The 13,416-nt window shown below is 44.0% G+C and overlaps 1 protein-coding gene across 2 annotated transcripts in view; it reads right to left on the reverse strand.

The window, feature by feature from the left end:
* Positions 1–503: 503 nt before the first annotated feature.
* Positions 504–13,416, reverse strand: part of Septin6 (septin 6) — an 83,259-nt gene continuing 70,346 nt past the window's right edge. Inside the window, exons 10-12 of one of the 2 annotated variants that reach the window (XM_041642875.1) lie at positions 11,988–12,178; positions 9,203–9,247; positions 3,955–4,859 (exon numbers count right to left, since the gene is read on the reverse strand). In XM_041642875.1, the coding sequence (XP_041498809.1) occupies positions 9,244–9,247; positions 11,988–12,178 (195 nt within the window). In that variant the 3' untranslated portion in view covers positions 3,955–4,859; positions 9,203–9,243. Of the gene's footprint in view, positions 1,501–3,954; positions 4,860–9,202; positions 9,248–11,987; positions 12,179–13,416 lie in introns of those variants that run through there. The other variant, XM_041642873.1, reaches the window with a different exon arrangement.

Raw genomic sequence — 13,416 nt, forward strand, 5'->3', positions numbered from 1 at the left:
AAAACTGATGACTTTTCTTTTTGTCTACCTTAATGCTTGGGAGGATGGGAGGCGGCTTTTCTGAGAGACCGAAGGCTTAGTATCTACAGAATGCCTTTCAACTTGGGAAATTGGGAAAATGTGCACATAACAGGAGTAAATGAGAGGAGCAGCAGAGCTGCTTTTGTTCCATAATTAAAACTTACCTGGACTTTGCTCTGTGGGATGCCATTTTGTATTTTCCCCTTCCCTCTACGGTCTGGTTCTCAGTTCATCTGATTAGCCCAGTCAGTACTAATTAAAGGGAAAGCAGAGCCGGCCTGCTGAGACCCACCCTGCCCCACTGGAATTTCAGGGCCAGAAGGAAGCAAGGGGTGTGGTGGTCCACTGAGGAAGGCTTAGTGGCACCATGGCATTTCTCTGAGCCTCCCAAATTATCCACTTGGGAGGGAGCCACCCATTTCCTGAAGCAAACTGTGGTGAGCCATGCCCTCAACTGATGGGATCAGATCATGGAGCCATGGAACATTTCTTTGAATTTTATTGAAAATTGACATGGACATTAGAAAGATAATGAGCTAAACAGTGCTGGTTCTGGGATGTATCTTGTGGAAAATGAAAGCCCCAGAAGGGCAGTGACTGGTCACACCTTTGAGCCAAAAGAACCACAGAGAAGAAAGGAAAACAAACACAGCTTCTGGAAAACATGCAAAGAGGCTCTCTCAAGAGACGGACAGCAGAGTGTTCGTGTTTGTGGGATGGCTACATGGGAAGGAGCACACTCACGTGGTATTCGGATATTAAGCAAAGCCAATGAATTGAAGGCAGATTTACCAACATCAAAGCTCTCCTTCCAGATACCAAGTTGAGCAGAAACCTCTTGCAAAGCCCCTAAAGCCCCGTGGAAGTTTGCGTGGAGAAGCTTTGTTCTCACTAAGCTTAAACCCTCGTCAGTCAGTTTTTCTCCAGCGGAATGTTAATGCTCCATGCCTCCCCCTCGCTGGGGGCTACAGAAGGTCTGCGAATGCTGAAGATGCAACTGTCACTCAACTTTCTCGTCCATATTCAGAATCAGCCTGATAGTGGCTAAAGACAGTCAACCCATTGAACCAGAGAGTTGTTTTTAAAAAACAAACAGAAAACTCAAAACCTTGTGAACAGCACTTCCACACCCACAGCTGAGGTCTCCTGCCCCAATCACTTAACACCTGGGTGAGTGGTTCTGTCGTCGGCTCTCTGAGGTTACATTTGGTCCAATTCCAGCTCTGATGATTCTTTTCCTGCCTTGTGAGTTTAGGACAAGACACTTCCATGTAAAACACCATGTAAGTCAGAAGAGAGATTCTTGCCTGGACACAGGGACACATGTACACTCGAGTGTGGTGTTATGTGCACAGTTGCAGGGGAGGGGAACTGGTTGGTTTCTTGCTTGAGACAATATGGAGCCCTAACTAACTCTTCTATAATGGCAGTCTTCTCCTTTAGACTTAGTACAGCTGCTGAAGACAAGGTTAAAAAAAGCTGGAGAGGGAGAGAGAAAGAGAGAGAAAACACAAAATTAGCTGAAGAGAAAGGACATTTAAAGCGGCATGCAAGGGGAGCGGGCAGTGGAAGGTAGCGTAGATTAAATGCCAAGAAGACAGGAACAGGTCACGGAGCGACCATCACCATGGAGAAATCTGTTGAGAAGGTTTGAAGAACACCACACACCAGTTTAATGAGTCTTGCTTTAATTAAAAAAATAAGCACATATTAACAGCCACATGTGAATGCCAAGTGAGTTTTTAAAAAAGACCCAAACTAGGTGGGGAAACCAGACTTGTTGGCTTCAGAGAAATGAATGTTGTGTGTGTGTGTGTGTGTGTGTGTGTGTGTGTTTCAGGGAAGCCATTCCATTCTAGTCTAGAAAAACAAGAGCACAGATCATATTTAATGGATTTTGTTTCACTAGAAGGAAACAGATTTTTGAGTATTTTTAAAGAATAGTAACAACCGTACTGATTCAAAAGATGTTCAATGCCGGACGGTGGTGGCATGCGTCTTTAATCCCAGCACAGAGACAGGCGGATCTCTGTGAGTTCAAGGTCAGCCTGGTGTACAAGAGCTAGTTCCAGGATAGCCAGGGCTACACAGAGGAACCCTGTCTCACACACAAAAAAGATGTTCAAGTGAAGAAAAACAAAAACCTTCCCATTTACAGTGAGAAGAGCTTCTCAGTGAAATTTAGCATCATCTCAACTTCTTTAATGAGTCTGATTGCTTTTTATTTCCACCAAAGTTCCCTGATTACAAGAAGCCACATAGTGTACCGGTGAAATGGACACTGGCCTGATCCTGGTTCAGATTTATAGGAAAGCTAACTGACCATCAGGCATCATGGTAGCTGGCCTGAAGCCTTCTCTCCACCTGCCCCTATCCATCCTATCCTATTCCTCTAACAATGACTGAGTTCTCTGAACATAAAAAAAATTGTCTTCAGGAACATACATAAATACTTGGGTCCCTTTGGTGAAATGGATTGGGAACCCAGAGACAAAATTTTGCTTGGACTTTGCCAAGAAATAGCAGTGGAACCTCAGATAAGTGCCTTCATTTCTTTACATGTCAATATCCTCGTAGGGGTTACATCATTCATGCTGGCCAAAAAGTTCCCACCTTATTACAATTCCTCCTTGCTTTTGAAAAGTGGTCTAGCTCAAATACTTGCAAAGTATTTTGAAATCCTCAAGCCTCAAGTAGTGAATTTATATACAATTGCAAAGGAGAGGCCTCATTTCCGGGAAGGTGAATTAAGATGCCTAAAACAGCTGGGTCTGCACGTAGCTGGTGTTTGCCTTTAAATACAGGCAGACAGATCTCTGTGAATTTGAGGGCCAGCCTAATCTACGCTGTGATGCCAGGGCTACATAGTAAGAACCTGTCTTAAAAACAAAAACCCCACAGAACCGCATGGCTACAAATAAGAGGTCTTTCTCAAGGAGACTCAGTTAACTCAGTAGCCTGACTCCCCCGACTACTGACTGTGTAACCAAAGGTATTTGGGGATTCTGCTTTGGGCTTTCTGTTTTGGTGGTGGTGCCTTGTTCTGTTTTACATCTAGGCATAGGGTTACCTGAATTTCTCCACTTCCAGTTGGTTTTTCCCAAGAAATTAGCTCATGCTTTTCCATTGTCACCCTGTTCTTGCCTCTGGCCACAGGCCAGTACATATCAACATCGCCTCTCTTTGACCACAAAACAGAGAAAGTGTGCACACTGACTTGTTCGCTTTCAACTAGTTCTGCTCTGGGCTTAGTCTTGGCTTCCGGGTGTTAACTGTGATTGTAGAGAATGGCTCTGCCCTTTTGCAACAGTTCCGAAAGCCTGTAAATGTATTATCACCTTGCGTGTTTTAGAGGTAGTGATTATACAACCACCTTTAAAATATGAAAAAAGAAGAAGGTCATGGTCCACGCCAGTCGGACTGGGAGGCAGAAGCAAGTTGCAGAACTCAAAAAAAAAAAAAAAAAAAAAAAAAAAAAAAAAGAGCGAGAGAGAAGCTTTAAGTACCAGAGCAGGGGTGGAGGGCCCAGCTGTCTGGCACCATTAAAAAAAGTTGTCAGTTAAAATAAGAACCTTCTCTTAAAAGGCTAAGTGGAGTCCAGTCCAGCTGTAGCAGGGCATACTATTCAGTACACAGCCATGGATTACTGCAAAGGAAGGGCAGAGAGACGCCATATTAGCCACAGATCATTGCCAGGTCGCCTCTAGCTGTTGCTCTGTCACTAGTCAAACATCAAAAGCCATACTGTGCCTCATAGCCCTGACAGTGGAAGGCTCTGTACTTCAAAGGGTTTCCAAAAGCCAGAATCAGATGGGACCCATTATAAAACTTAAGACTAGGGTATTTTTAAAATATCAAATCCTTAGACCGAAGTAAATGTCAAGCAACAGCATCTCTTCTTTCCTCCAGCTAATGGTCTCTCCTCTTTGAAGTGGCACGGGTGTAAATGCAGATTCAACCCATCATTACAATCATCAGGTAGACTAGCATACTCATCCAGGCGAGCCCCAAGCCTAGCTTCTTGAAGCAACTCACCAGTTTACAAACTGGGATTATTATTATTGCTAGTCCACCTCATTGGGATGGCAAGAAATGACCAATGCCATGCTGAAATCCCCAAGGAGAATTCTATAAGTCTATCATTCAAGACTCTAGGCTGGTAATAATATGCTAGTTTATTTTCCCTTCTTTATCTATGGGGTGTCCAGAATTAGAGGGGAAATATACACTGTCTTGCCCAGAAAATTGTGTTTTATAGAAAGGGCTTGGTGCAAAGAAACGTGTGCTGACTTTTAATACAGGTGACTCTGAGTGAATGGAATTGGGAAAGGGCTGGGCTAAGATGGTAGAAGAAATAGGTATCACTGGTAATTCTTTTGAAGCCTATGAGAAGAGGTTATAGTTCCTTAGATTAGAGGAATGGGAGGACAATCCCATTGACTAGGATGCAGGAGTGTAAGGGGAAAGCTCTGAGCCTTGACTGGTACTTATCCAGCCAGGGTAGATGGAAATACCTCAAGGAAACAAATAGTGGTCAAATTCAAATGAGGAAGAGTAGCAAATAGCAACTCCTGAACATGTGATAGTCTGGCAAAGATAGGGATGGAGAAGTAGGGGCACATACGGTTGGGGTGCTAGGACAGGGACTAAGGTATGGAATGTGACTCCAAGCTATGTCGTTGCTGGCTTCTTGGTCAGAGGCCAGGCATCATCATTTGACTCGCAGGAAGAGAGGGGAGGGCATGGGTTGTATGCCCCCTAAACATGGTAAGGGGGAAATAAGAGAGGGAGGCCCAGTTCTGTTGCACAGGAAAGGGTGCGTCTACAGGAAGCCCAAACTGAAAATGAAAAGAGAAGGGGGGTTAATGAATGGATGGATGGATGGATCCCTTAAAAAAAGCCAGAAAGAAATTAAGTCATAACTAATAGCTAAAGTAGAATAGCTATGTTAGATGGTCTTAAAAGTCTTATGCACTGGCTTCTGGGAACATGCTTTCTCATATTAATGGCAGCAGTGGTGACATTAAAAAAGCAAAATAAAGACCAAATCCCACACAAATAATTTTTAAAATCTGTTCTTGACATACAATCCCACATACACACATCCAGATAACCTTGTCCATGTATACCAAGTCTCTAGTGACCTTAGGCTACCAGACACAGCACCAGGCTCACAGCCCTCTTGTCCCAAAGGACAAGAAAAAACTGAGGTTTCAACTTTGGCATCCTTCGTAGCAAGTTTAGCCGGCTAACTGCAACCCTAAGCCAATACCTGTTTGTCAAGTGTGTGATGGGTGGGGTTCCAACCAGTGACCTGTAAACCTGAGCTACAGAAGCCCACTGGTTTGTGTTCATGTCGTACTTTGACCTATCTCCTGCTGGGATTTCATTTCTGTGATATAAGTATATTAAGTCATATTGGTCCCTGTGTCACATATGAAGAGACTGACTGATATGCCTGTAGTCATAAAGTATTATATCCATGATAAGAGATATCTAACCAAGACTCTCCTGTTACTGGGAGAGTCTTAATGGTCTCTGAGAATTTCTTTGCTTTGTTTCAAAATTCTTGTTTATGACCTGAAAATGAGATTTCTTTTATAGTTTAGATGTGGTGTGTGCTTCAAAGACTCATGTATTAAAGGCTTCCTTGTCAGCTAAGGGGTTTTGAGGAAGCAACTAGAGTCTGAGGGCTCTGATTTAACAGAATAATCCTGTTGAAAGATTCATAGTATTACAGGCGGCCCTGTTGGAAGAAGTAGGTCACCGGAACAAGTCCTGTGATGCTGTATCTTGTCCCTGCCTCATTTCTCTGCTTCCTGGCTGGCACGAAGTGAGAAGCTCTGCTTCCGTACACCCCTCTACCACGATGCTCTGCCGAGATCTGTGCCACACCAATGAGGCCAAGTGATCATAAACAGAACCAAATTTCCTTCCTTAAGTTGATTTTCTCGGGGATTTTTGGAAAAACAGACACAACAGTCATCCCATTAAATCAGTGCTATTTGCGGGGAGTAGAATTAGACAAACATGCATATATGAGAATATGCAATCAACTGTTCACAGTGAATGTCCTGCTCTCCCATGTAGAGAAGCCTCCTTCAGCCTGCCTTCCAGGTGGCTTTTCTGATCAACCCCCCAAGTGAAGGTTTTGGGAAGGAGGCACATCCTTTGCTGCTTGCAGATCCTAGGCAGCTAAGGCCCTCCCAGCTCAAATGATCTATAACTGCTTTTGCAGTCGACTACACAGAAGCTTGGGGTTGAAATCGGCTGCTCCAGCTGTTTATCGTCTCTCACTTCTAAGGTGTGACTTTAATGATAGTTTTCCAGGGTCTATTTTAAGGATGGCTACTAACAAAGACATACCCAGGGAACTCTGAGTGAAAATCACTCAGTGTGCAATGAAATCTGAATTAGTCAAAATGGAATTCACCAGAATACATCTTTCCTGCTCTCATTGAAAATGGTAGAACAGGGGCTGGAGAGATGGCTTGGTGGTTAAGAGCACTGACTACTCTTCCAGAGGAGTGGGGTTCAATTCCCAGTACCTACATGTCAGCTCACAACTGTCTGTAAATCCAGTTCCTGGGGATCTGAGACCTTCACACCAATGCACATAAAATAAAGTTAAATAAAACATAAACAATTCTTTAAAAATTTTTAAAAAAGAAAATGGTAGAACAAAGAAACTCCATATGAACTGAGCTCCTACTATGCGTCAGACACTTGACTAGGCACCTGAACTATGGTAGTGAGCAAATACTCTAGGAATTTAGTCTCCCTAAATAGAAAGCTGCCATTTGATGCTGGCACCCTAGCAGGGGCCCCAGGGCTTGTTTTTAAAGCAGGTTGTAAATCATTGCTTTGTTCTTCTAGGATGCATTTGTTTGACTCAGTTCCCTGGGCTTTCTGTTTCAGAAGCCTGGATGGACTTCCTTGCTGGGATTTGCTTGAAAGGAGAGTTTCTTTGCCAGCTGCCTGAGGTTTGTAGTGCAATGACTGCAACCTGTTGGTTTGATGACTAACAGCAGGCTCTCCATATAAACCACCGCATGGCTGAGCCAGGGGACATCTCAATACTTTAGTCCCCAACCCAAACAAACCAAAAGTAAGAAAGGCAATTTATGAGACCACTGGGGTACTTTCACCACCAACTAGATGTTTTATGTTGGCAAATTATTGCTAATTTTATAGGTGTGATAATGATAGCTGTGTTTATTTTAAAGCATCATTATCTCCTAGAAATACATACTATGTATTTTACACATAAAATGATACAACTTTTGCCTTACAATAATTCAGCATGCCTGGGTAATTGAGGAAGCAGGATTAGCTGTATGTCAATGATTCTTTGATGGCCAGGCTCCAGGAATATGGGGCTGAATTGTACTATCACCTCTTTTCTCTCTACATTTGAAAGTTCCCGTGTCAGAGTTAAAAAGAAATCTAAGTTCGCTGTTAAAAATATTTCTATTCAATTTCATCCCACTTCCTGTTCAATTTCACCCCACTTCCTGGTTTTGGTAGCGTATACAAAAGGTGCTTATTCACTGCTTTCTTTTATCCTATAATGACTGCTTTCATTTTCTTTAAAATCTGTGTGATAGCATGGACTGTTCTACTTCTGTAGACACAACCACTAGCCCTTAGAGATTCTTACAAAGAATTACCTGCTAATTCTTTAGCAGAGGTTTTCATGAAGCTTGTTCTTACAGTCTTACAGAATTAATTTTTAAAAGATTTATAGGAGACCGGGGTTCGATTCCCCGACGGGGTCCAAAAAAAAAAAAAGAAGATTTATATTTAGTGTGTATATGTGTGTGTGTGTGTGAGAAAGGTGTATGTGTGTGTGTATGTGAGAGAGAGAGGTGTGTGTGTGAGAGAGAGGTGTGTGTATGTGTGTATGTGTGTGTGTGTGTGTGTGTGAGAGAGAGAGAGAGAGAGAGGTGTGAGAGAGAGGTGTGTGTGTGTATGTGAGAGAGAGAGAGAGAGAGAGAGAGAGAGAGGTGTGTGTGTGTGAGAGAGAGGTGTGTGTGTGTGTGTGTGTGTGAGAGAGAGAGAGAGGTGTGAGAGAGAGGTGTGTGTGTGTGTGTGTGTGTGTGTGTGTGTGTGTGTGTGTGAGAGAGAGAGAGAGAGAGAGAGAGAGAGAGAGAGAGGTGTGTGTGTGAGTGTGTGTGCTCATGCAGGTGTCCACAAAGGCCAGAAGAGGTTGTCAGATCCCTTGGAGCTAGAGTTACAGGCAATTGTGGGCCGCCTAATGTGCAGGTATTGGGAGGCAAACTCAGCTCATTTGGAAGAGCAGCAAAGTGTTCTTAACCGCCTGAGCCATTTCTCCAGACCCAGAATTAAAGTTTTAAATTAATTTCTTAGTACCGTTTATGGACACAAGTGCCATGGTGTAGAGTGACTGGAGGAGAACTTTTATGGAGTTGTTTCTCTTCTTACACCTTTCTATGGATTCTAGGGATTAAACGCAAACTGCGAGACTTCAGCGGCTTTCTGGGAAAGGTAAATGCTGCCATGAAGCCTGCCAAACCACCTCACCTGTTCTACAGCACTAAATGTAAGGATTTCCCTATAGTATTTGAGGTCTCTTCACTATCTTCCACTTTGGTTATATTTTGGAGGGTGGGGCATGCAATAAAAAGAAGTTGGAGAACTTGAACCCCTCAGATAAGGAGCAGTTACTAGAGGGTGACAGAGAAGCAATTTCTCTTTGCACATTCTTGTATCTGGGGTGTGTGTGGGGGGTAGTCAGTATTGACTGTGATATGGCAGGCAAGGGACCGTGAACCCAGCAGTTTCCTGCATCATCAAACTTCATTTTGAAAGTCATGATTATGGCTATGTGTGAAAACAGTGTCTGAGCTGAAACTTTACATGCTGGTCAGATGATCTCTCTCCTATGCTACACAGCTGTTCCAGCAACAGAAGTGTGCAAATGCAGTCACACACACACATACATCTAATCAAGCAGGCAGGCAGGCAGGCACTCCAGATGTAACAAGCCCACTTAAAACCACGACAGATTACAACTTTATACTGGAAATCTTGGGAGGAAAGTAGCAGGTCGAATGAAGCCATTTCTTTCATGGTTAACTATATGTATCACAAGTGTGGGGTTTTGGGAGGTATGTTCTAGAAGCCACTGGCAGTTCTATTTAGAGTTAATAAAGCTTACCAGGACCCTGGGTCTCATGCAGCATGCAGCAAACAGCAGAGTTAACTGTAAAACAGTAAGAGCTGATGAAGGTGGAGTGAGCACGAGGAGAAATGCAATATTAAGAATTGATACAAATAATGAAGTGTTAGAGGTCAAAGGATTAGGAGAAATGGGGAAGGGAACAGGGAAGTGTGGCTTGGTAGACACCCCTAAAACACTACTACTCTTTCTTAGTCTCTTTAGGGGCATCCAGAGGAAATTCTAAAGCTGGGGCTTGATCAGATTCACCCACAGTCTGTCTAAAAAAAAAAATTACTACAACAATTTATACCCTTCACCAAACCATCACCAGCAAAAGCGCCATGGGAGCAGAGCAGCATAAACTTAGTGGCACAGCCTCTCTCCAAGTTCACCAAGATGCTCACAGAGATGCAGAAGGAGCCCAGACCTAGGGCCACTCACAGTATGGATGGGGATGGGCTATTGTGCCAGCTCTGAATGCTAGTGTAAGGTGCCACATCCCAGCAAGGTTTTCACCCATCTCAGAACTGGAAAGGGGCACTGGCACCAATCCCAGATATTTCTGGAGAGTGGGGAGAGAAAGACTCATCCAGTCTTCTGCATGAGATGGGAGGAAGTCAGTTTGGGGAAAAGTCTGCTCTGGGAAGAGCTTTCACTGAGCATCTTGAAGGGACTGGATACAGCAGTGGTTCTCAACCTGTGAGTTCCCAACTCCCTTGTGGGTCAAATGACCCTTTCACAGGGGTCACCTAAGACCATCAGAAAACACAAAATTACGGTCATGAAGTAGTAACAAAAATAATGTTATGGTTAGGGGTTACCACAACATGAGGAACTGTATTTAAACGCTGCAACATTAGGAAGGTTGAGAACCACTGACCTACAACACCAGTGCATCCTAAACAAATCAGGTGATGACAAATTGTTTACTTTGTTTCTTTACTTTTGGATTTTTGAGATGGGGCTTCTCTGTGTAACAGTCCTAGCTGTCCTGAAATTTGCTCTATAGACCCAGCTGACCTCAAACTCAAGTACCGGGATCAAAGGCGTGTGCCACCACCACCCAGTGCCAAATAAATTTTAAAAAGGAAAATGTGTATCATTTTCTGTTATTATAACTGATATGCCATGACTGATAAGTTAATAGATGATGCATCCACAGAGGTTTTCCATCTGCCTAGTTGAACCTTAGTGAATTTGATATGTAGCTATAAGATTCTGTTCTGGGGGTGGGGGAGGCATGGTGGGTGGATCTCTGTGAGTTCTAGGCCAGAGTGGTCTACGGAACTAGTTCCAGGATAGCCAGGGCTACACACACACACACACACAAAAAAAAACAAAAAAACAAAAAACAAAAACCCTGTCTCAAGACCCCACCCCCACCCCAAGAAAAAGATTCTATTCTTAAAAAAAAAATCTCTGGACCAAGTTGATGAAAATATTCAAATTACATAATAGGTAGTCAAATTGGATAAACAGGATCACAAAACTCAGTGCCGTGAAATATAAAATAGTCTACATTCATGGTGTGATCCTAAGTGAGAAGCCAGGCACAGAGGCAAAAAGATACTTCTTTCCTTCTGGAAAGTATCCAATGGCAGACTCAAATCAGTGGCCCCAAATCAAAGGTCATGAGCATGGGCATCTCTGGGATGTTAAAGGTCCTTTAGTAAGGATGTTGTTAAATACTTCATCCCGGAATCCCCCGAGTCCCACTGCACAAACAGGCACAGAGCACAAGGGAACCTCTGCATGTTTGCTTGCCAGAACTCTTTCCTCTTCTCTGGCTCTGAAATGAGGAATGGGGTATTTCTGCAAGCAGAGACTGGGGTAGGGTCAGGACTATTAACCTACCAAACACTTGGAGAAACAATGGCTTCTGAACCATTCCCCAAGCTTGAAAATGGCCTATGCAGAGGACACTGGCATCTGAAGCCCCCCTCCCCCCCCACTAAGTTCTTAGTACCCCGGGCTGGGCATACCTAAGCAGCCAGCAGGAAGAGGTATAGCAAAAGGATGGAGGATGGGAGACAGGGTGCAGCCTTCAGTGGCAGCATTTACCTTTCACAGGGTGCAGCTAGAACAGAGGCAGAGTAAGATTGTAGGCCCCTCCCCTCAGATGTGGGAGGAGTAAGCAGACCTGTATGCTGCATGATACTGAAAGTCTAGAGCAGCTGCGACCCTTTAACAGTTCCTGTTGTTGTGCTGACCCCAACCATAACATTTTTGTTGTTACTTCATAACTGTAATTTTGCTACTGTTATGAATCATAATGTAAATATCTGTTTTCCGATGGTCTTGGGCCACGCCTGTGAATGGGTGACTTGACCTCCAGAGGGGTCTTGACCCACAGGTTGCAAACCGCTGGTCTAGGATCTGGGGAAGTGCATAGAGCTTCTACTAAAAGATCCTGGTCTGTCCATCCTTTTGTTCCTCTCTTTATCCCTCTACATCTCTCACAATTTGTTCCCTACTTCCTAGCCCCTCTTCCCTTACTATCCGCCCTGAGTTTGCAGAGCTTTCCCAGATGGGCCAAAGGGCAAAGCTAGACTTCTGGGAGTGCTCTCCTTCTCTCAGCAACTCAGACTCGGGCACCATGAAGACAGTGAACTAACTACATGAGTCTAACTGCAGCCTGCAGTGCACACCTGCCCACCAGCCCCCTTGGCCTCTAAGTCCTGAAAGGTGGTGGATGCAGTTGGGGGGAGGGGCTGGGCAGGAAAAGAAAGATGCCGCACACATACATACATACACGCGCCCCGCCAGCAAGCCTGCTACTTACTTCTTCTTCTCTTTATCCCTTTTCAGAGTCTGCGAGCCCCCAGCCTGAGAACCCTGAGACTGGAGCAGCTCAGCTGCTGTCTTTCTCTGTTTGAAAGCATTCACTTCATCATCCAGGGATTTCTTCTTATCCTCCAGCTTCTTCTTCTCTTCCTGGTGCAGTTTCTTCAGACGGTCAAACTTCTCATGCAGCTGGCAGAGAGGCACAGGGAAGTTAGAGGGAGTCTCCCCCATCCCCCTGCAGCAGTGAACAGTCCCTAGCCCAGCCAAGACCAGAGTGGGTGGGAACCACTGTGTCTGCAACCCGGTAGGACTCTGGAACAAGAGGAAACATTCCTGCCAGTAACAGCCATGATGGCACTAAGGATTATTGTAGATTGCTATAATTGTTCTCAGAATCTCTGCTCCTGAAATGGTCAAGGACCAATGTATTCTGTGTAAACAAAGATTTTATTTCAAAGAACCCCTGTAGTTATTGGGTGTAGTTGATAATAATATGTACTTAGTTTGTTACAAGCCTAATCTAATCTAATCTAATCTAATCTAACTAATATAACTAAATCTAATATATTAAAACATTTTCATTAACACAGCACTCTATTCCTTTTCTTTTTGAGACAGGATCTTGCTGTACAGTTCAAGCTAACCTTGAACTCACAACCCTCCCGTCGTCTCTGCCTTTTGAGTACTGAGATAAAGATATAGGCCAGCATGCTTATCTTACAACACAGTTGCGGTAGGGTCTATTTTATGAGGAAACCAAAAGTCTCAGAAATGAAGGCATTTGCCCAAGGTCAACAAGTCTTTGGAGGATTCTATAATGGGATCGTCCATATGTAAAGTTCTCCTTCTGGCTAAGCCTGTACTTTAGGATCTACCTGTCTCTGCTCCCCAAGGCTGAGCTACAGGCATGTACAGCCAAACGTGGCTTCTTAGATTGTTTAGGAACTAAGACCAAGAGAAGGGAAGTGCTGGCTGATATTCCAAAACTGCACCGGAGGTCAATTATTCTGGCATTGAGATGGGAATGGGTAGAAGATGCTTGCAAGTCAAGGCCATTGCTTGAAAGAATAACTGCATATGTTTGATTCTTTTTAAAGAACTAATTACTATCAGGGGCTTATTACTTATTAGGGGCTGGAGGGATGGCTCAGGAGTTAAGAGCACTTTCCGCTTTTCCAGAAGACTCAGTTTTGGTCCCTGGCATTCACTTGGCAGCTCAGTCATCTGTAACTCCAGTTCCAGAGGATCCAATGCTCCAAAATAACTCCAAAAATGTGGGCCTATTCCACCTTGTCTGAAGGTCAGAGAGTTTGAGTTATTGTGCTTGCTCAAAGTTGTTGACAACAGCTGTGGCTCCACACCCTGACTCAACGTGCCCCACTGCCCAGGAGAACTGGGTGTTCTGCTAGAGCAGCTCCACGCCAGCA

The sequence above is a fragment of the Microtus oregoni genome, unplaced genomic scaffold (genome assembly GCF_018167655.1).
Source record: "Microtus oregoni isolate MIOR12 unplaced genomic scaffold, Mior012 000080F_ref0000499, whole genome shotgun sequence".
In the NCBI taxonomy this organism is placed as follows: Eukaryota; Metazoa; Chordata; class Mammalia; order Rodentia; family Cricetidae; genus Microtus; species Microtus oregoni.